Source organism: Tinamus guttatus, unplaced genomic scaffold (genome assembly GCF_059628265.1).
Source record: "Tinamus guttatus ecotype Peru unplaced genomic scaffold, ASM5962826v1 Tinamus_guttatus_pri_ptg000327l, whole genome shotgun sequence".
Classification (NCBI taxonomy): domain Eukaryota; kingdom Metazoa; phylum Chordata; class Aves; order Tinamiformes; family Tinamidae; genus Tinamus; species Tinamus guttatus.
Window position 1 is genome coordinate 6,226,061 of NW_028288861.1, and position 21,377 is coordinate 6,247,437.

The window sequence follows — 21,377 nt, forward strand, 5'->3', positions numbered from 1 at the left end:
CATGTTCAGCACTAACCAAAGCAAGGTAGGCACTGACAAATAGCCCAGGATGGTAACCATTTCTGGCCTGCAACTATTGCAGCTTTATCTGAGGGCTGAAACACTTACAGGTTTGAGAAGAGTAGAAAAAGGTGTTTTACTGCTTCAACTACTGCTGTTGTTCAGCTGTGTAATTAAGTTAAATTACATAAAATACTTATATGGGAGGTTAAGTTGGTAAAAGCCTTCAAGCAGGTGTTGAAGATCAATTTTAACTAGACCTAAAGCTCTGCTGTTTTACTTCCAGCAGGGATCTTCTTAAGTAAAAAATTACCAAATTAGCTCAATAGTTATTTACATATCCTGTCTATTACAGGCATTTACAGCTGGACACACACAGAAGGAAAAGGCTTAAAACTGCTCACCTCCAATTAAGCACTGGGTTGTAAAGGCAAAGCCTTCAGCAGAGCCATCAGATCAGAAGTGACACGGAATTAATGGAAGGCTTGGCATGGACCAAGCAGATACGGGCCCGGGCTGGGTATATCCCAGAAGTGCATCCTCACTCTTGGGATAAATACACAGTCTGGAATAGGGCATCCATCTAAGAACATCTCCTGCTACTTAAGAAAGGATTCCAAAAATATTTATTTAAATAACAAACAAAAACTACAACAGGTCATTGTCACCTCTTAAACAAGATTTGCTATTTTGGCTTCAGAGGTCAGTTCAGGAGTCCCTGTACGTCCAGGGCCTACATGTTGTATGCTAGAGGGAGCTGGGTGGCAGAAACAAGGCTGGAGGCATTGGTCGAGATGACGAGTGTTTCTGACTTCCAGCACCTAGTTAATGCATTACGTTGAGGACGGCTCCCTGGCTGCAGTCTACCACGTTCAAAGTCACGTATCATCCGTGTCGGCAGCGCTGTCGGTGTCACTCGCCACAAGGACCTCTCTGTTCTCGTACGTCCAGAAGCCATTCAGGTCGATTAAAATGCTGGTAACAGTGTCTCCCTGGCTGCTATTGATTAAGTCTTGAAGGGAGATCTTGTAAGGATCCTTAGGCTTTACCATGTCAAAGATCTCATCCTATGAAAGCAAAGGCAAAATTAAAGAAAAGAGGAGAGAAAAGCCCCACACATTAATGAAGACTGGCTATTTTATACTGTAAACTGAATATTCTTTGGGTAAACAGAGCCAACCACAGCAATTTACAAAGTGCTATTAAGAAAGTCCCCGATCTTTTTAGACACAGAGCACAGTGACTTGGCTAAGGATAGGAGCAGTGTCCCAAGGTATTTTTAGTGACACACTTGAGTCAGCAGCCTTCCCCTCCCAAGTAATCCTGAATTACAGTACAGACAGCCTAAATATGTTTAAATGGAAGGCATGGCAGTATAGATACTTTGCCCATTAATAAGGAAACTATCAGAACAGTTTTTTACTAAAATTCTCTTACTGAGCAACTCCCAAAGAGACAGCCATTTTCAACTTATGAAAAGGGCAAGTCTAAAATATATGTAGAAACTACAATATTATGCACATAAATTATGAAATGCTTATTCAGACGCTTCACAGCTCTATCCAGGAAAACTAACCTTAACATCCTGAAAAGAAACTGGTTCTTGTCCATGGATTTTCATTTGTTCCTGAATAGCCTAGGAACAAAGGACGAGTTAGATACAGGTAGTGCAGTACTCCACGGGCGCTAGGTGAAGCTGTACCTTAAACTGCAACAAAGCACGAACCGCACAGCTTGCAGCCAGTTTTTCTCTTCTGCAAGGCAGGAGGGAAATTTTCCCCAAATCAGCGACCCACTTTCCCATTCTTAGTCAATATGATGAGACTGAAACTTTCATTATGGCCAGTTATTAGGTATTTGGCATGTGAGATTTGCAGACATATGGACATGAAGGTTTGCTGAATATTCAAAGCTTAAGATACCTGCTCAGACCAGAAGGTTTAGTTTTGACAGGAAACACTAAATACAGACGAGGAAAAATAGAAGACAAAAAAAATCAATCAACAGACAAAGCAATGTGGCTGTTTCCACACTAAGTTATTTGGAAAATGCAACCTGCATCCTAGCTCATCAGACAACATGAAACAATCCATACCCCTGAGCACTTGTCTATGGGGGCTCCTTGCTTGTGCCAGAAGCAGACACTCCTAGACTGAAATACAAGTATTATTTGCTATTATTGCCCTTTCAGTGTGACACTCTTTAAGCAGTAATATCGCAAAGTCTCTGCATGCTGAACACAACTAAGAACCAAAACATCTGCTTCGCTAATACAAGCCTTGTGAGGGCAGCTCTGCCAGCACAGGCCTGGTAGGTGCAGAGCCACCCACACTTAGGCTACAATAAAAGCCGTTATTCAAGGAGTCAACAGGAATTTTTGTCCAACGCTGGGAGAGGCTCACGCAGCACATTCCACTTCCACGAGTTTGAGCAGCACCACGTTGTGCTCTAGTCAAGGAGTCTGTGCAGAAGCGAAGACCCAGGATATTGCTAGAAATAGCTACACAAAATGGCCATGAGACGACAACTTAAGCACGACTACTTTGTTAAGCTGACTTCCATATTAAGATACTGAAGTATTATAAAAACACTAAAATTTCTATTTTTGTGAAGTGTAAAACTGCAAATTAAAACCCTTTATTGAAATGCCAAGCAATCCTCCTGCCAAGCAAGCAAAGCGGGGGAAGTGAGGGGAATGCAAAAGCCAAAAGCCAAGACAAACAATTTCTTAATTTCTCTAGGACCTTGTTACTCTCATGTCCTGGCCCAACAATTTTCCATTAAGACACAAGTAACTGAAATCCTGAAGCCAATCTGTTCCACAATGTTCACACAACACAGCTACCCTACCACTGCATTACGTTAATGACAGAGTTCAAAGGCCAAAGCAGAATCTTCCCTGCAAACAGACACTCTAGGGGCCACCCGATGAGAGGCACCTCGGCCAGAAGGGACCTTGCCCTCTGGCAGCAAGAGGGCGATCCCAAGGGTGCTGGTGCGGGCGCAGGCGGGGAGGGCAGGGACGCCTGCCCTCTGCTCCGCATGGAGCGCCGTCCTCCGGAGGCGGCCTCGCGGCTCCCCAGGCTACAGCGGTCACTGTCACCGAGCGCGAGCCCAGCAGGGAGCTCTCCTGCTGTTTAGAGGCTGAGGGCCTGCAAAGGGAGCCCGAGAAGGACGGTTGTTCCGTCAGGAGAAAGGCAGGGAATGGCACAGGTGTGACTGGGAGGGCAGGAGGAAAGGGACACAACCGCTGCGGGAGAGGGGAAGCGGCGAGGAACTCGTCACAAGGGTGCGCAAACAGCGGGACAAGTCGCCACGGGAGGCTTCACATTCTCCCTCTTTGCAGTTACTCAGGACACTGCCCTGAGCAACGTGACCTATCCACAAAACTGGCCCTGCCTGGAGCACATTGCGGAAGCAGGAACCTCCAAACGGTCCCTTTCGATCTAGATCAGTCCATTATTCCAAGCTGCTAAGGGGAGGGAAGTGGAAGGGGAGGAAAAGGCAGGGTTATAAATATCCCTTTCCATTCTAGAAAAGATCTTCCAGATTAAAAAAAAAAAATCCAATTTTTATAAAATGATAGAGCTGCAGTTATTATCAGCAAAATTTATGCTGGAGACCTGTGGCAATACAAAAATCAAGAGGACACTAGATTGTGCCTTCGAGCAGGCGCGAACACTTTACACAGAGCTGAACCAAAGACACACTTATTTTTCCTGCCTACAGTGTGGGGGCCACAGACAATGACTCTTTGTTCTTAAAGATAGAGCACAAAGACCTACATACAGAAAATACAAGTGCTTGTCCCTGCATTTAAATAAATACCACTGAAGGAGGACCTTGAACAGAAAAAAGTGCATTACTTGCAACTCAGCCTAAACCAGCTTCTTTTCCTCCCCGCAAAATTGTAATTTTTTAAACGGTATGACATTTCCCCATTCAAGTTCTCCCCGGCCCATGACATTTCAGGTATTAATTCAATATAAATCAATAAAGACAGAACACATCTATGGAAGCAATGGATAAAAGTATAGAGTAAGAAAAATGCAGGAAGCTTTTGTGCACCAACACACTGAATGTAACATCCCAGAGCTGTACAAGTCATCACTGCACTTCAGTATTTTCATTTCTTATATAGAATCTTAGCATCACAGTGGAAACTAAAAACATGGGCAATAACCAATTAGAACCATCGTAAGAGATTTTAATAGGTGATTGTCAAACAATTTCAGGACAATTTCTTTTTTTTTTAATCAATAGGAAATATTTTTTTTCCTAAATGAAATCAAACCAATTAATTTCAATCACAAATAAAATGTTGAAAATACCTTTTGAATTCTTTCCAAGTTTTTGAGTGTGTTTTTTTGAGTGTGTTTTTTTTTAATATTTTAAATCTTCTAAGAAGCAGTCACTAGCCTCCCAGTATGTATCAGTAATTTAAAGTGATTCCCTGCAGATCTGCATGCAGAAGCACACAGGCTGTAACACCATAACCACAGAAAATGGCCTACCTGTATAAAGAGACTTACCCTAAAGAAGTAATTAAGGGAAAAAACATTCAGGTATCCTTTGTTCTCTATATCAAGCAGTTTGAAAATATACTGTAGAGCTGCAGGCTCCTTTCTGTTTTCTAATGCAAGCACAAAGTCCAGGTAGGTCTTATAGTCCTAAAAGTAGACACAATCATGTTTATTACAGTCATCCTTCTAAATTGATTTTGCAAGCAGGAACATTATAATTGGCAGCTATTTCATTGTAGGGGAACAGTTCCTTTTCTGAAAAAGACAACAGGAAACAGAAAATGGCTGCTGCCACTGGTGGCAACAGAAAAGTTTGTTTCTAGGGACTGCTGAGGATAGCTAGCAGGTTCAGGGAAGGGATTATGCCCCTCTGTTCCCACTACCATGTTAGAGACAAAGTAGAATTCCAAGCAGAAATCCAAATTTAACAGGCTATATATATATATATATTTTTGAAAACAATGCTTGCTTATTACATCCTTCAAGTGCTTAGCACACCCAACTAGTGAAAGAAAGCTAATAAAAGTTTTCATTACAGCAAATTATAAATGTACAGTATTAGTAAGCTTACTGTTATCCAAGAGTGAACTATATGAGCAATTAAAGTACCTACTCCTTAGACCACAGTTGCTCATTTGGCCAATCACATACTCACCTGTGACAATTAACAGAAATCCTATGGTCCTATATATCCAACAACCTTATCTAGCTAAAACACCAGATCTTTGTGCTGCCGTTCGGAGAAACGGGCAGAGAGGAAGCTCATGAAGTTCAAGCAAAGGGAGCGCAGGGCCTGGGGTGCCTGGAATAACCCCAGGCATGAGCACAGCCCACGGAGCTGCCAGCTGGAGAGCAACAGGCTGCCCAGGGAGGTTGTGGAGTCTCCTTCTCTGGAGATCTTCAAAACCCGCTTGGACGCAGTCCTGTGCCACATGCTCTAGGTGACCCTGTGTGTGCAGGGGGGTTGGACTAGATGATCTCTAGAGGTCCCTTCCAACCCTAAGCATTCTATGATTCTATGATTCTATGAATTCTGCAGAGAAGGACGGGGGTGCTGTGCTGGCCAAGCAGCGGAACACGAGCCAGGAAGGTGCCTTGCGACACGGGAGGCCGCAGCGCCCCGGGCTGCGCCCGCTGGGCAGCCTCCAGAAAAGGCATCTCAGGCAAGATGCCATTCTGGAGCAGAAACACCAAGAGGGGCGTAGCCAAGAAGAAGAGCCAGATTCTTCTTGCCCAGCGAGGGAACAAGAAGCAACAGATTGAAATAAAGTAAATCCTATTTAAACTTCAGAAAATATGTTTTTACTGTGAGGGCATCTGCACACTGAAACAGGTCGACCAGAAGGTGGGAATAGCTAAAACACAGGTGGGCAAGGCCATCTGAGCAACCTATTCTTTTTGTTCCTGCTTTAAGAAGCAGAACTGGATTAGATGATCTCCAGAGGCCCCTTCCAAACTCAGTAATTATGTGATTCTATGAAACACTGCTAACACAAGCAACACAGAAGAACTGTGCAGTGAATCTGTCAGTTAGCACTTTTAGAGGCAAGTCACATGAATGCAGATTTTGGAAGCAGTGATAGACTTAGGAAAGCTTTCAAATGAAAGAGTACAAGTTTAGATTTTAGTTCTAATCTCACATTAGACTTCCTGTTGTTTACAGCCATACATAAATGGCTGTTAAGTAGCCTTCAGTAAAATTACCACTGTCTTCACAGTGAAATACACAGGTTAGTTAACTGTTGGCCTAATCTGAAGATGTGCCACTCACCTTTGACTTTGACTAAATAATTAAATATCATTAGAAAGCATTGATATATCTGAACATTTCATCAATATGCAGTATGAATTATTAAATATACAAATGGAAGAGAAACTTCATCCCAATTATCTATTTTATAGCACCTCTGCTTTTGAAAGAAAGCAACTTCTGTCTTTTAGCCACATTGTGATCATCCTGACATCAGAAAATTAATTTTCAGCTACTATTTAAAGATACTGATTATGAGACATTTTCCAGAGCAATAAGCATATGCTTTTAAATTGAGAACAGAATAAATAAATATGATTACCATTTCTCCATCGTAAGTTAAGCACTCTTGGAAGACACGATCCAGGAATATGTTGGTGAGAGTCCCTGTTCCATAGCGGGACAGTTCCTCTTTGCTGAGCATGCCGTTGTGATCCTTATCAAGGTTCAAGTACTGGCCTGAAGAGAGGATAAAGAGGCCAAAACAAAACCCCCACACCACAAAGAACTGTTCAATGGAGGAAAATGTTCAGCACACATTTAACTGCACTAACTTTATGATTTAGATTAAGTGTAAATATTCTAGATCCATAAAAATATTCATAGACAACATAAATGAGCGCAGAATACAGCAGAGACAAGAGTTCTTGTAATGAGGTGCTAACAACCTTACTCAAAGATGTCAAGGTGCCAAAAGCAAAAAGGCTCAAAAATATTGTCTGAGCACAAGCAGAAAGGAATGGATGACTTAAGTGTTGACTTTAAAGGAAAAGCTAGCATCTTCCGCAGGGATTTGCGCTAAAAAAGAGCTGGGCTGAAAAAAACAGCCAAAGGTGATGCAAAAGCACCAGCAGAGCAATCAAAAGAGAAGGTAAAAAGGAATGCAAGGAACATAGCGTGACAGTAAACAGAGGGAAGGAAAACAAAGACTACAAAAGACACTCAGGAAGATGGACTGAAGGCATAATTAAAGATACTGAAAACACAAGGCATCAGCAGGATTTAAATAACAGGAAAAGTACGGCTAAGTATGTGATTAGGTCATATAAGGTAGAAAAAAAATCACCTAGAAAGGAACCTACCATAAACTCTTAATGCAGAAGGAGCAGAAAACCAGTTTGTTTCTTGACTTTCTTTAGACAGTTCTTCATCCCTTAACTAAGTGAAACAAAAGTTAGAACTCAGGAAGAGGAAACCAAAAAACAGTAGTATATGTTGCAAGATCTCACCTCCAACAAATCATCTAGGAAGCTGCAAGCTAGAATATCCTGTATCTTTATCTTCCCTATAGGAAGAAAAAAAAAAAAAGTGCATTATATCCTTCAGGCAGCAATACAACCACCTGGCTGTTCTCACTTAGGCTATTCTTAACAAAGTGGTACCCTGAGCAGAGGTGCTTTTCTATTAACCAACTTGTAATGTCAAGGATAAGGTTGTCATTTGAAAGATAAAATAAAAACACCCTTTAAATGACTCAGAAACAAAACAAGCCTGATACTGGTAGAAGAGGAGTTATCATGAAACTTTACATGTCAAAAAAACTAGACAGAAAACAAATGAATATTCAACTGCAACTTGAAATATAAAATAAATGCTTAAAACTCCTTAGACTAATAATATCTCTTAGGTGATGTGATTTTTTTAAAACATCTTCAGAAACTACAGACCCAACAAAGATAAAGTGACAGAATCAACTTCTGCTGCTGTGCAGATACCTGCTGTGCAAATTGTCATGAAAAATAATGACAGTGTAATTTCTCACATACCCTCTCTACATGTTTGCAATGACCTCTGCCAGATTCTATTGCCCACATAGCTCTGATAAGTTCAGTTAGCACAGCTAGATCTTGAAAAGGCTTGTAGTTTGTGATTAATTTGATTAAACTGCATAGGAAAAAGCACACCATTGCCCAGGAGAGTTAGATCTGTAATAACAGGACTAGCTGTCATAATTGAAAACCTTTTGTCATGAGCATATATGGCATACACAAATATAATCACACGAGAAGCACATCATAGTAAGCCTTTTGCACAGCTCTGCTGAGGTTCTGCTAAACAGTTCCGAGTTAGGAGTTGTTAACACACATTTTTTTCTGCATTATGAGGAGACACCATCTTAATTTGCTCACTCCAGTGAGATAACTCTGTAGTACCCCACTTGAGGGCTATTTCACTAACACTCATTAGCTGCACAAATTATCAGACCCACATAGAGACTCATGGTCTGCAGTGCAGATTAATCTTCAAATATAAAACTGCTGAACTGAAGCCTATGAAGATTAGGTATCACTTTGAAGGTGCAAATAGCTTCAGTGTAAACATTTTTAGAGTTGTTTGAAAATATGGACCTACCTGTTCTGAGAGGATCTAGAAAGAAGAAGAATTTTCTAACTGCTGTGCAGACATAGAAGGAGTAAAAAGACTTTTCTAAACCATCCAGCTGTGGCAAAGTAGGTATAAGTTCCAAAATATAGTTTTCCAAATCCTGTAAAATTAAGAACACATGCACAGAAACTTTAAGCATAGCTATTGTTTAAACTGCATTTGTTCTTTAGAGTCTATTCTGACTTTCAAGCACTGTATGTTAATAAAACCAATGCATAACTCATAAATGGATTATCTTACTGCTGAATATTCCTTAATAGATTCTTTAAATTAAGTCTTCTTATTCATTGTTCAATATTAACTTCTCTTAGAACAGGAAAATAGTTTATTACTTCAAGGCCTGCTCTGGTCATGATTTTTCTGACTTTTACTCAATGCTACTAAATCTGTTTAAAATGTTAACCATATGAAGACTTCATATATCTTTTACAAACTTCTTTTCAGGAGATTTACCTGTGTACTGCTAAGGCTAGCAGCAGTCTCACCAGCAAATCTCTAATACAGAGAGATTGCTGTTAATCCAAACAAATTTGCTCTCCTCAAATCTAGATTATGATTTGGCTTTTATGGTGCAAAGTCAAAATGGAAGTGGAGCCCTTCTGATATTTCATCACCCAAAGACAGACACACATTAAATTCATCAAGGATTAACTACTTACTGATTCTCTGAGGTAGCCCTGTCCTGCCACATCATATAAACTGAGACCTATTCTCGTCTGATGAAGCCACACTGTAAATAAATAAATAAATAGATAGATAAATAAAAGCAATTCTAGATATTAAATACATCCTTGTATTTCTTGATTTTTATAAAACTTAAACAGAGCAAATATAAGTAGCAAAACATCTTAAAAACACAATTTACCCTCTGAATAACTCATAACAACAAGTCATGAGAAATCCTGAGTAAGTGCCACATTCTATGTGGTACATTTAATCATACGGATTAGTTCTCCCACATCAAACTAGACAGATGTGTAGTAACAAGTTTTCACTGCATTTGAGCCAAGTCTATGATGTGGGAGTCAGGCTGCTTGTCACAGATTGCTTCAGCACAGCGTGCACAGCCCTTCTACACCACATGAGGCACTGCAGCTGCACTCAAGAGTCCTGACCTCACTTCCAAGTTAGAATAGTAGAACTGGAACGGAACAAGTATCCACTTTCGTACTAGCAACATGCAGCAATCAGGCAGCACACAGGCAAAGCTATGAAATACAAATAACATTCTGGAAAAAAAAAAAAAAGAAAGAAAAAGACCCACATCTGGCAAATAAAGCTCTACATACTGGACATTTTCAACCCAGCGCTAAGGGTCACATCGCTGGCATAGCAACTCTACTCTGTTTTGATCTCTGCAATACTGCCAGAATAAAGGAAATTATATGGGTGTGCATGTGTATATAAATATATATACATGTATATATAAATATACATACATATACATGTATGTATGTATATATACATGTATATACACAGAGTATATATACATATGCACACTCACACAGTACATATATACACACATATATATATAAACACACATATTTATTTATAAAATATTTTATGTGATAACTAGATCAAGTTGATGTCTGGTTTTCCTGCAATAATCAGGAAAACAAAACGAAAAACAAGCAAACAAATAAACAAACCCTCCAACCTCCATGAAAACATTACTAGCAATTAAGGGCTACATCTCACTGCTGTTGAAGAGATCAGCAAGCAATCACAACAACTCAACAACTCAACAACTCTTTACATGCAGGAAGCATCAACTAACCTTTTCGCATGACGTAATTGAAAAACTGCATGATAGATATCCTCCCATAAGGATCATTGTGCAGTAATTTAGCAAAGATCTTTGCTGTGAAGAACTGTCTGTAAAACACAAACAACTAATTCTGTGCTTCTGTAACACTGCACTGACATATCCAATTATAGGATTCAAAAGTTACAGTTTAAAATACAGCTTTAATGAGATAGGATGCATTCAGTGTCTTCATAGAGGTTAATTTGCAACATTACAATCAACAAGTGGTATATGAATTTTTGGAAAGTATAATTAAGATCCTACCAAGAAATGATAGCAAACTCAGTGTGCTGATCATGAATAGGAGATAGCCTTCAGTGACTCTGGAGTGCTGAGATGTTTTCTTCAATTTAATTCCACTTTAGTACAAATATTTGGCACCTTCCAACCTTCCACAATTATAAATGCATAAACAGGACCAAAACTACTGTCAAAAAATCTGCTTTTGCCCAAAATTCATGTAAAGCAGCTTCCAGTAGGAGAGTAAAGGACTATTCATCATATGGTGCATGCAGAAGAAGTAGGACTGCATCTATCTGAAGTTAATAGGTCAGGGAGAATGGGTTTCCTGACTACCTATTATCATGAAAATGCCTATGCTCATCAGAGTTTTTCTTCAAAAAGCTGTGACATTCCATTTTACTGACATCTCTCTCTGAAGTTCCCCTAAGGATATAGGACAATATACCTTTGCAAGGACGCAAAGCAAGAAGTTCACCAGTAACTTTATGAACATCTTATCTGTGGTCATCAAACTGCTCTATCTACTTTAATAATCAAAAGCTATGGCACCACTTAGATTTAGCCAGAATCAGCTCAGACAAGCCAGGAAAGTCTTACTTGCATTTAGGCCCAGCTTTTTCACCAACTTTCAAGAAGTTTTCATAGTTGATCATTGCTTCTTCTCCAATCATAGGTGAAGTCTGATGTTTGTCCAGCAGAAACCAGAGATTCTTGAAAGGCATATATATTTGGTTAGCAAGATATCTCTAGACGCCAGTGTGCTTAATACAGTTTATATAAGAACACAAGGTTTTTACTGCAGGACAAGCTATTTTTCAACTGCTCCAAACTGGTGCTATAAACACATGTATGTATTACTCGGATTTCTATAGCCACTTGCTGTTGTCTTAGTTCTGCAGCAAACTCTATGATATTTTGAGTTTCTCTCAATGATACGGAAACAGAACCCATTTCTTCTTCTGGACCACTAAGGAAGTCACTGGAATACACTGGAAGATTAGATGCTATTGATTTAGATCTTGTGCCCATTACAGTATCCACATTTTAGACTTAGGTTAGCAGCTTAAGACTACACAGCACTTAGGCTTTAGCCAGGACCTCACAACAAGCCAACTTGTCCAGCCACAAATACAAAGCATATTACAAAATGCACAAGAAGATTATGTGGATGGAGAAAAGATGATAAATCCCTGCAGACAAAGAAATTTATCAAAAACCATTCAAAACACACAGAAAATATTTTCTTACCTGAAGCTCTTCATTATCCAGCAGTTCTCTACTTTTTCTTTGCAGAAAGACTGCTCTAGATTCTTCTCGTAATTTCTGAAGCAAGACTTCATCTTCAGCTGGCAGCTAGAAACATTGTGGCAGTTCACTTTTCTGTATAGCAGTGGCATTCAGAAAATACAGAGCTAGAAAGTACTTTCAATCAATCAGACCTGACTCATATCCTCAGCTGCTGTTCCATTCCATAGAAAATACCAACACACCTCCCAGAATGTTGTGAGCTATCTGCGTCTTTTAGATAGTAAAATATCACTTGCATGCTGTCTCAGATTATTTTAATATTTAAATAGATATTTAAAGCAGGACATCTTTGACATGAGAAGCTGACCAAGAGCTACCACATACCAGGTAGCTCAAGCAATAAGCTCTTTCCCAGAGCCACAGGATGGGAGGGCTCTCATGTAGAAGACATTTACTAATGTGCTATTAGTGAGGAGGCAGAGGAGCAGCTTCTGTTCTGTAGCAGACCTGAACCTCAAAGATGAGATTGTCTATAGATGAGATTAATGAGATCTGACAAACAAGAAAGATGGCAGGATGCTCAGCACAGAAGTCCTGCTAATGTTTACACAAGAAACTATACAGCACGACCAGCATTTGAATGGTGGTATGTGAACTCAGCAACTGAAACAAAGGCATTTGCGAATTTCATTGGCAGAACCTCAGGTTCCTAAGGAATATCCTGCACGGTTACAGAGTCGCTGAGCAGCATGTGCTGACAAGTACTAACAATACCAAAATCTTACTCAACAACCAAGCCTATTCCTTATTAAAAGCTAGCAAGCTATTTCATGGCCTTTTGTTGGATGTATAGCAATTAATTACTCGAAGCTCCTGAAATCCACAACTGTAGACTGTGATTTAGCAACCAACAGTGTATGCTTAGTAATCTACATTTTTCAGATCTTGATCTGCTTAAGGTTTTGGGGCTGAAATACCCCTTTAAATACGCGCAATAATTTCTTTTATGATGTGGAATAGTCTCTGGCTTACGTATAGCTGGATATCTCACTTACCCTATAGTAAAACCGTGGTATGTTCATATAAGATGTGCTGCCACTTTTTCTTCCGCCTTTCCACTCCATGTAGTATTTTGTAAATAATTCCATTTCCTCATCTTTCAGCTCCTGTTCACTCTTTTTGGCTGATTAATACAGAAAATAATTTTTATACTGCACTCCAAAATTCTATCTTTTCAATGTAACAAAAAAACTTTGGAAAAAAAAAAAAAGATTGCCTCTGAGTTTCACATGATCATGCTTTTTAATAACATACTTACTATGAGGAATCCAGGTGCAAGTAGATAAAGCACATGCCTATAACCTAAATAAACATGCACACTGAAAACATTATATACCTGTTCTACCAAGGATCTACAAAGTACCACTTCCAGTAACTGCACATTCTTGATACCACATGGTTATGTGGTTGGGGTGGTTATGACTTACAAAGCAGGAACACTCTTTTTAAAAGTTTTTGATTATTTTTAAGAGACTGCTTACTCCAAGAACCCAGAGCATATCACCTTTTGGCCTTGCAGGTGTGTGACCACATTCTTAAGGTCAGGAGAGCCCTCTGAATATTCATTTAAGAATCAAGAGCTGCAAGTCAGCAGACCTAAGAGAGGTGAGCACTACAGATAAACCAGCCTTGCCAAGCACAAGTTCTGCATGGCCACACAAGTTTATTAGGGTCCTCGGCCTTGTTAATGCTAATCTCTGAAGTAAAGGCTCCCGCGTGTTTCTCTACGGAAGTCGGCGGTTTGTCTCGGCAGCCCAAGTGCGGGGTTTGCAACGGTCGGGACTAGCCCCCGCCCTGTCAGCGGCACCGCAGGCCGCTGAGAAGCCCCAGGCAGGACTCATAGACGACCCCGGCAGCGGCCGTTACGGGGTGGGGTGACCGTTACCCAGAGGTAGACGTTACGCGGGGGTGGCCGTTACTCGGCGGGACGGGTAGGGAGGGGCGGGGCTCTGCGAAGCACGGCCACGGCCCCGCCCCTGCCGCGCCCCGGCGCTCCACGCGCCCCTCCCCGTCCGCCCCCCGCCTTGCCCCGCCGCCACTCACGGGCGCTGCGGGCGGCCAGGCGGCCGCGGAGGCTCCGTTGCCAGTCCATGCCCGTCGCGCGCCGGGGCCGCGTGACCGGCGCCGCCCCGTAGCGGGCGAGGGCGGCCCTCCCCTCCGCGCACGCGCGCTGCGCCGCTACAGCCACGTGACCCGCCGAGGCGGCGCGCCCGTAACCGAGAGAGCGGGGCCGCGCGCTGCTGGGGCTGTGCCGCGCCCTTCTCTGATTGGGCACACAGGGTCACGTGCGGCAGCGCGCCCAGCCCGCCGAGCTCTGATTGGCTCGAGGCTCCGCTCCGGGAGGCCGTTAGTGCCGCGGGTGCCGCATGGCTGTCCTGCCCTCAGTGCCGCCTTCCGGGATGCTCTAGTGGCGGAGCGCGAGCCCCGCGCCTGCCCGCGAGGTGGGTGCGCAGTCCCGGCGGGGCCGCGCTGCCTGCCTCGAGCGCGGGCCGGGGCCCGGGGAAGGCGCCGCGCTTCGCAGCAGGCAGCGCGCGGGGCGGGCGGGCGCGCTGCATGCCGGGAGCTATAGGCAGAGGGCCCCATGGCGGCTGGTGTGTGTGGGGGGTTGTGCGTTGTCGGCGGCCGCGCCGCGTAGCTCCTCGTGCGGGGAGCGGGGACAGAGTGGACGCGCCAGCAGAGCTGCGTGCTGAGCGCTGGTCTTTGCGGTGATGGTTTTATTTTGTTTATTTTTAGGAAACCGACTTGGATGAAGGCTGGGAATAAAACCAGTGTTTCTTGGATGGCTGCATCCGTGTCGCCTGCTGCAGTACAGCACGCTTGTTCGGCTGCCAAAAGTGATCTGCTGCAAACCTGCCGAGTAACTTTTCTAGGCAGAAAGTGATTCTTGCTCGGGAAGAATATGCTTCTAGTTTAAGAGATGGCTCTTTGTGAAAAATGATTTTATCCTTTTTTGTTTATGTAACAAAATTAAAGGACTCAGGACAAGCTTTTTGAAGAACATGTGCAATGTGTGAGCCTTGATGGCCATTAGACTTTTATAATAAGTCTTCCCATGCAAACTGCACTTTCCATTTTATGACCTCTTTAAATATAGTAAGCTAAAAGTGAGGTAATTTGATCTTCTGATGGCATTCTTTTCTCAAACTAGTCAAAAGGGCATGCACGCTTTGCTAGGAAAATGTCGAATTATCTGGCCTGTTTTAAGATGTCAGCATTTGTTTGCTGTCTCTTTGAACATCCCTATTATGCAAAAGTTTAGCTGTTTCAGTTTTATGACATCTGCCAGCACTGCATTGCCAGGGAATTCCAAAGGAGCTGGTGTTTTTCCTGCTAAGAAAAGGTCTGAAGTTGAGCATGAAGGAGGAACAGGATGGGATGAGGAGAGTAAAAAAACATCTGAAGGAAAACTTTGCTTTTCTTCTGGAGCTTCAAAGAAACGAGTAGTGAGTCGAGCTCTTTTAAGGCACAAGTTCACTGATGTCCAGCCTCCAGAAGAACCTTTGCAGGCCGAAGAGTGGAAAAGACTGAGGGAAAATTTTCAGTCACCTGAAATATTTGAAGAAGTGATGCTTAACAGTATGATCAGATGCAAAAGCCACGTAGATGTGGCCAAGTCCTTGCTGACTTACGTGGCAAAGAGTGATGGTGACATTGGGTATAATTTGCTGATCAAGTATCTGGCATTGTGTGTCCAACAGCAGAAGACGTCGGAAATTTGTGATGTGTATGATATAATGAAAATGAGATTCAAGACATTAGAAAGTAGTGCCTACAATCTTCTTATCAGAGGGCTCAGTAATTCAGATAAATGGAGAATGGCCTTGACTCTTTTGGAGGATGTAAAAAAAGTTATGACTCCCTCAAGAACAAGCTATGAATCCTGTATCAAAGTGGCCGGCAGGCACCAAGAAATGAACCTGGCGTGTGAGCTCTACCATGATATGCTTGCTAAAGACTTGGTGCCCACGTTGGATGTCCTGCAGGCCTTTTTTGACTTTAGCAGGGGTACGAAAGATGCTGAGTTAAAAAAAGAACTGTTTGGTATCCTCTTATATTTGAGAGACAACCAAATATACCCTCACAGAATGTTTATGCAAAGTATAAAGCTATGGTTTGAAAGGTAAATAATATTTCAAAAGGAAACTGAAGTTGATGAGATAGGACTCAAATTATTCCACAGATTAAGACTAATAAAATGGCCCAGCTGCTGCCTTTTATGCTGCTGCTCCCTGAGAAACAAACTGTGATTAAAAAGCTGTATTTCATTTAGCTCCAAGTGTAACTTTTTTGTTGTTTGTTTGTTTTTACCTCTTTGTAAGAGTTTTTTTCATTCTTAAATATCCATTCTTGATGCAGAAAATAGGAAGTTTTGATCATGATTGCTCAAACTCTCTAGACTTTATCTCTTCTCATTCAGGGGTTGATATGTAAGGTATATTGACAAACGTTTTTTTCCTCAAGTTAATAACAATGGAGAAATAGCAGATCATTCAAAAAAAACCCCAAAACAAACGAACAAACAACAAGAATGAAGAAGTGACTGTTTCCCTCCGTGAAGGAGGGAGGCAGTAAATTCTGCTAAGGACAAAGTACTTGCTGAGAGCCTGGTGTAGACACTCTTCTTGGTTCTCTTTTGGATCCTCTCTGGTTTATCAGTTATATATATACATATATGTATATATATGTGTGTGTGTGTATGCCAAGGGTAGTTCACTGGAGTCTTCCATATACGCACAACTCTTGTTTGGGCTTCGTTAGCATAGGTTGCACAGCCATTTTTGATGAAAAAATACAGATGTGTGCACTTGTCATAACAGCAAGTACTGCCCTGCATACCTGCTTCCCATCCTGGGGTCTGCGAGGGAGCAGATGGAGCAGGTTTCAGTCAGAGTGAATTGTTTTAGTCGGCAGGAATCTGTGTTGGGCTGCCCTTCTCCCAGAGAGTAGAGAAGAACCCGCTTGGGGGTTATGTTCAGGAAACTCAAACTAATAAGAGCTCTTGAGGAGGAGACTGTAGGGGCAGAAGGCATGGTGTCCAAGAGCTATATATTGCTCTCTATATAGGAGTGTTTTTTGTCTGTAATTTGGGTATTATTTAATAAAAATCTAATACTGTTATTTATCTTTCTCTGTGTAAATACTAGTATTCCAGGTGAGAGCTGGAGAGGGCACCTGACCAACATTAAACCCAGGTAACTGCAACATTTTATTGAAAAATGAATTCCTATATTTGAAACTATGAAGTTCCCTAATGCTTATATTTATTTAATGGTAGCTTTGCAGATATGTGAACAGCCGGTGTCGTTGCTTAGATTAATGTGTAGGCTAAGCCTACAGTGGCCACAGTAGGCCAAGTGACTGGATTGTATTGTTCATGTGTAGCAATAAATACCCATTGCTGAGATTTCACACATAACTTCATGAATTCGGTAGATGCACTGTCGGCAGTGCATTTAATGCACTCTCTGCATATTTTTCAGTAGCAGTCTCTGCATTAATATACACCAGACATCGCTTGCTGTGAGAATTTGACATTTATGATTGCAGTGGCTCAGAAAATTAGAATTGCTTTATCTGGGCACTTCTAGGATATCTCTATGGAGAAAAACGGGGTAGAACCTTTTTTTTTTTTTTTTTTAAGACCTAAATCTTTAATCCTGTTTTTGAGTTTTGAGATTTCGCTTGTGAAAATAAGTCATCTAGATGGAGTTAGAGAAGAATGATCTCTCCCTCAGTTCAAAGTATGCCCAACTGTGTGAATACAGGTTACAGTACAGAGTGATAGAAAAAGTGTGAAATATCAGCAACATAAATCTAAGGAAAGCTTAAGTGACAGCAAGTTGGATTTTTGGAGACTTTGCTTCTGAATCCTGTGGTTTCTGGGGTACTTGTTTTTGATTGTTTTCTTCCCCATCTCTCCCAAGGAGGTGAAATATGTCTATAATGCAGTTTTCAGCTCTTCCTCTCCTCTTCTGCAGCTTTTTTGCTTTGTTTCTTGGCCTTGCTATGCAAGCTCAGCTTCACAGTTCTGAGGATGCATCTTTCCTCTTCTGTTTTCTTTAGTGTTTAATAAGTATAGTGGGCTGCTCTGTGAAAGACTTTCTGGTAGACTTGGTCCTAAGGTCACTGAATAGAAAGTTTTAGCTTAGAAATAAAGGGCAGTCTGATGTGGAAAGACAAGTGCCACAAAGAAGGTATAGATGTGGAATATCTCAAACTGTTCTAGAGCAAAAAAAACCTGTGAAATTCCGGACCAGGAGACTTGCAGAAGTAAGTAATGCTTTAGAGGGTGTTCTCAGAAAGCTCAGGAATGTGGAATTGTGATACTGGTGACCCTGTAGGTGACAGCAGAATTGTCCCTCTATGGTGTGTTTACTTCTGTCTGATTCTTAGGCTTTCTTGGATTGTCTTCTGGCAGTTTTAGCAGTTATTCCTTTTGATTGCTAACTAGATTAAGTAAAGACTTTCTCATGAATGTAGCCTGTAACAGTGGGCAAGCATGTTCACATGTCTCTGTTCAAATTGGAATATTTGTCTTGTCAGAATGTATTTCACATTGAAAAAGAGAGAAGGTGGTTTGGAAATGCTTGAAAGTAGGCTAATCTGGGGGACTAAATGGGAAGCCACAGATTTGATCTTGTTAGAAGTATGGGCATTCTTTTTTTTAATCTTCTTATTTCATTATTACAGTGGACTGTGCCCAGTTTGCCATTGCCAGTTGGAGGATAGTAACCTCACCGAGGAGGAATACCATGTTCTCAAAGAAAGAATAACAACAGATGTGATACATGGACGTGATACTTTTAGAAAGACAAGTCCACAGGTAAGTCTTGAATGCTCTCAGGCTTATTGGCCTGAGGATTTTTGGAGGATAAAATCCGTGTCCAAGTGCTTTGAAAACAAATGCTTTAAACATTAATTACATTAGATATTTTAATAAGTAATCTACATTTTTTTTTTCAATTTTGTTAATACTTGTTTTATCAATCTGGAACTCTCTTATATTGTCTGAATTGTTATGCTTCCAAGTAGTCATTAATGGATTTGGAATTAGTTAAAGTGTAACATAGATCTTGGAAAAAATTCTTTAAAGTTAAAGCAAGTAGATAACTAGAATAAAAATTTATAATGTTTGTTTAGCAGTTTGTGCTTGCCATAAGATAAAAGTCCTGATGTTTCTGAAGTCCTGTATCATGTCTGGAGTGTAAACTTAGCTGGCTGTCAGGTTTTCACTGGGGAGCTGTGGGTCAGAACCGATGAAGAACCGATTATTATTTTGTTCACTTAGCTTTCCCAAACAGACATGTTTAAGATGTATTTCATATTTCTAATTGCAATACGCATTAAGACTATGTAACTTTTTCAAAACTCAGTGTGAGGATATGAGAGGGCATCGTTCTGGGACACTGTGCTGAACTGCAGTGCTGTTTCTTACTCGTGGAAAGCTGAAGTCGGGTGAGCTCCGCTAGATGGAGCCCACAGCACATCTCGGGCTGCTTGCAACTTATCTGTACAAATATTGATGTCACTTTGCTGCGCTAGTTCTGAAAATATGGAGCAAAACACCGGGTTTAGTTCTTGAGACTTACTGCAGACACGAACCTCGTGCATGCATGGCAGTTCTTGAAACAGCTAGTGTCAGGGTATCTGTAGAACAGGAATCCTGTTGTCTAATTTCCATGGGCTTCCTTCTCAGTTCAGGACTTCAAGCTAATCTGAATGTGAATTATGCAGGTGAGTGAAGTGATATTTAAAATGCAGCAATAATATTAAGTATTGAGTGGGCACTGATGTTAGAAAACAATGTGCATATTCTACACTGTGTAAAATCATGTTTTGTATATAGGTAATGCTACCTGTTCTTGAAAATCCCTTGTAAAAATTGTGACTGATGCAGGTTTATGCAGTTAACCATCTAATCTGTGAAGCATCATTTATGTTCCCTTTAGTGATTGCTGACTGGAAAAATAAAACAGTTTTGTCAAGTATATGGGTTAGATTAGTGATACCAGGTGGACAGGGGAAAAACTTGCTAGGGGGACATTCAGACAGGGTAGTTCTGAGAGACAGGACTTTCATATCCAGGTTGAGCAATAGAGGAAATGATGCTCCTACTGTTTGATCACTAGTTTGAGCAAAGAAATGCAGTCTTAAGGAACTGGAATCAGCGTACTGTTTTAAGCTTTGTCCATAAATTTTGGTAATCTGCACAGTAATCGTTCTGTGACTCTGCTCTGAGTTCCGAATTAGCCTTCGTACGGTTCTGTGTCTGCAGCCGATCATCTGATGGCTGAGTGGGGCTGCAGCAGGGCGGGTTTGCTGCTGGCCACGCTGCTTGAGCTGAGTGTATTTTAAGCATGAATGTGGTATCCAAAAGCACAGTGCAACCATTTCAGAGGTTTCTCAAAATAAATTTGGGGCTTTTCATTTGCTTTTGGGCTGTGAAAGCAGACATATGGTGATGAGAATATCCTGCCAATTTTGTACAGTCTAGGTATACCAGACTCTGTGACTTCTCCTGCAGCCAGGGCTTTCCAGAGGGGAAGCTAGTGAAGAGGCTGAAATTATGGCCTAGGCAAGCGTATCGGAGAAGGGGTTTTTCATTTTCCGCAAGCAATCGTGTCACTTGTAGTTACTGCAATTCAAGAAGAAAACACTTGAGAATTAGGATCTTCCACTACTGCTTCTTCTGTGTGTCTGTGGTGCTTACAAAAGAATGATTAGTAGGTAGAACAGTTTGAGTTGTTTTGATCTCTAAGCAGTATTGTTCCAACAATGTTTCAAATTGCATATGTGACAGGATTTCCTTTTTTTTCTGCTCTGAGCAATGTTTTTTTTTGTTACTGTTGCAACAATGTTATTGCTTTGAATTTTTTTTTTTTCTTTCTCTCTCCAAGAAGCGATAACACGGAGTAGAAAATGAGCAAAGACTTGCTTTGGCTGGAGTTCTCCAGGAGCAGTCTGTTGTAATGCAGTTGCAGTTAAGTTTTTTGTGATTAGACAAATTCCTGAAGAAAACTTGGGATCATAAATCAAAGTGCTGGTGAACAATACTATACAGTGTTTTGAAAAGATGGCCTATCTGGAGTATGAAACTGATTATTTGTGTGGAAATACCCATTGCATTAAAAATGGAGATCAATTTAGATCCTATTTATAGACACCTGCCAAAGAGTCTATTAGCATGGGATATGGTGATCTAATGGAGAGAGCTGCAGCTTTGCAGGTTGTTGTAGGAAGAAAGCAACTCTATCAAAACCATCACCTTTGTACCAATATCTATATGGTATTTTCAACTGGATTTTTTTTGAACTCTGCTCCTGTTTGCTGTTGACCCTGATGATATAATCACCTGAGAAGC

General features: G+C 41.2%; 2 protein-coding genes across 2 annotated transcripts in view; one reads left to right on the plus strand and one right to left on the minus strand.

The window, feature by feature from the left end:
* Nucleotides 1–801: 801 nt before the first annotated feature.
* On the minus strand, nucleotides 802–14,131 carry PPP2R3C (protein phosphatase 2 regulatory subunit B''gamma). The gene is made up of 13 exons (XM_088529258.1): nucleotides 14,060–14,131; nucleotides 13,012–13,139; nucleotides 11,957–12,061; nucleotides 11,306–11,418; nucleotides 10,436–10,533; nucleotides 9,318–9,388; nucleotides 8,626–8,758; nucleotides 7,503–7,558; nucleotides 7,356–7,431; nucleotides 6,596–6,732; nucleotides 4,533–4,670; nucleotides 1,577–1,636; nucleotides 802–1,067 (listed from the first exon to the last, which is right to left on the minus strand). The coding sequence occupies exons 1-13, from the start codon at nucleotides 14,106–14,108 to the stop codon at nucleotides 879–881; spliced, it is 1,353 nt and encodes a 450-aa protein (XP_088385384.1). The 5' UTR covers nucleotides 14,109–14,131; the 3' UTR covers nucleotides 802–878.
* Nucleotides 14,132–15,000: 869 nt separating this feature from the next.
* The window catches only part of PRORP (protein only RNase P catalytic subunit), a 35,156-nt gene continuing 28,779 nt past the window's right edge, over nucleotides 15,001–21,377 (plus strand). Inside the window, exons 1-3 of the mRNA XM_088529246.1 lie at nucleotides 15,001–16,136; nucleotides 17,161–17,208; nucleotides 18,707–18,839. Coding sequence (XP_088385372.1) covers nucleotides 15,142–16,136; nucleotides 17,161–17,208; nucleotides 18,707–18,839 — 1,176 coding nt within the window. The 5' untranslated portion in view covers nucleotides 15,001–15,141. The remainder of the gene's footprint in view (nucleotides 16,137–17,160; nucleotides 17,209–18,706; nucleotides 18,840–21,377) is intronic.

Excerpts from the sequence above, each read along its gene's own strand:
- PPP2R3C (XM_088529258.1), bottom strand. The coding sequence starts at position 14,108 with ATGGACTGGCAACGGAGCCTCCGCGGCCGCCTGGCCGCCCGCAGCGCC. Across the intron at positions 12,062-13,011 it reads TACCACGGTTTTACTATAGG|CTGCCAGCTGAAGATGAAGT; the intron begins GTAAGTGAGATA and ends CAATGTTTCTAG. Across the intron at positions 1,637-4,532 it reads CCCTTAATTACTTCTTTAGG|GCTATTCAGGAACAAATGAA; the intron begins GTAAGTCTCTTT and ends CTTTGTTCCTAG.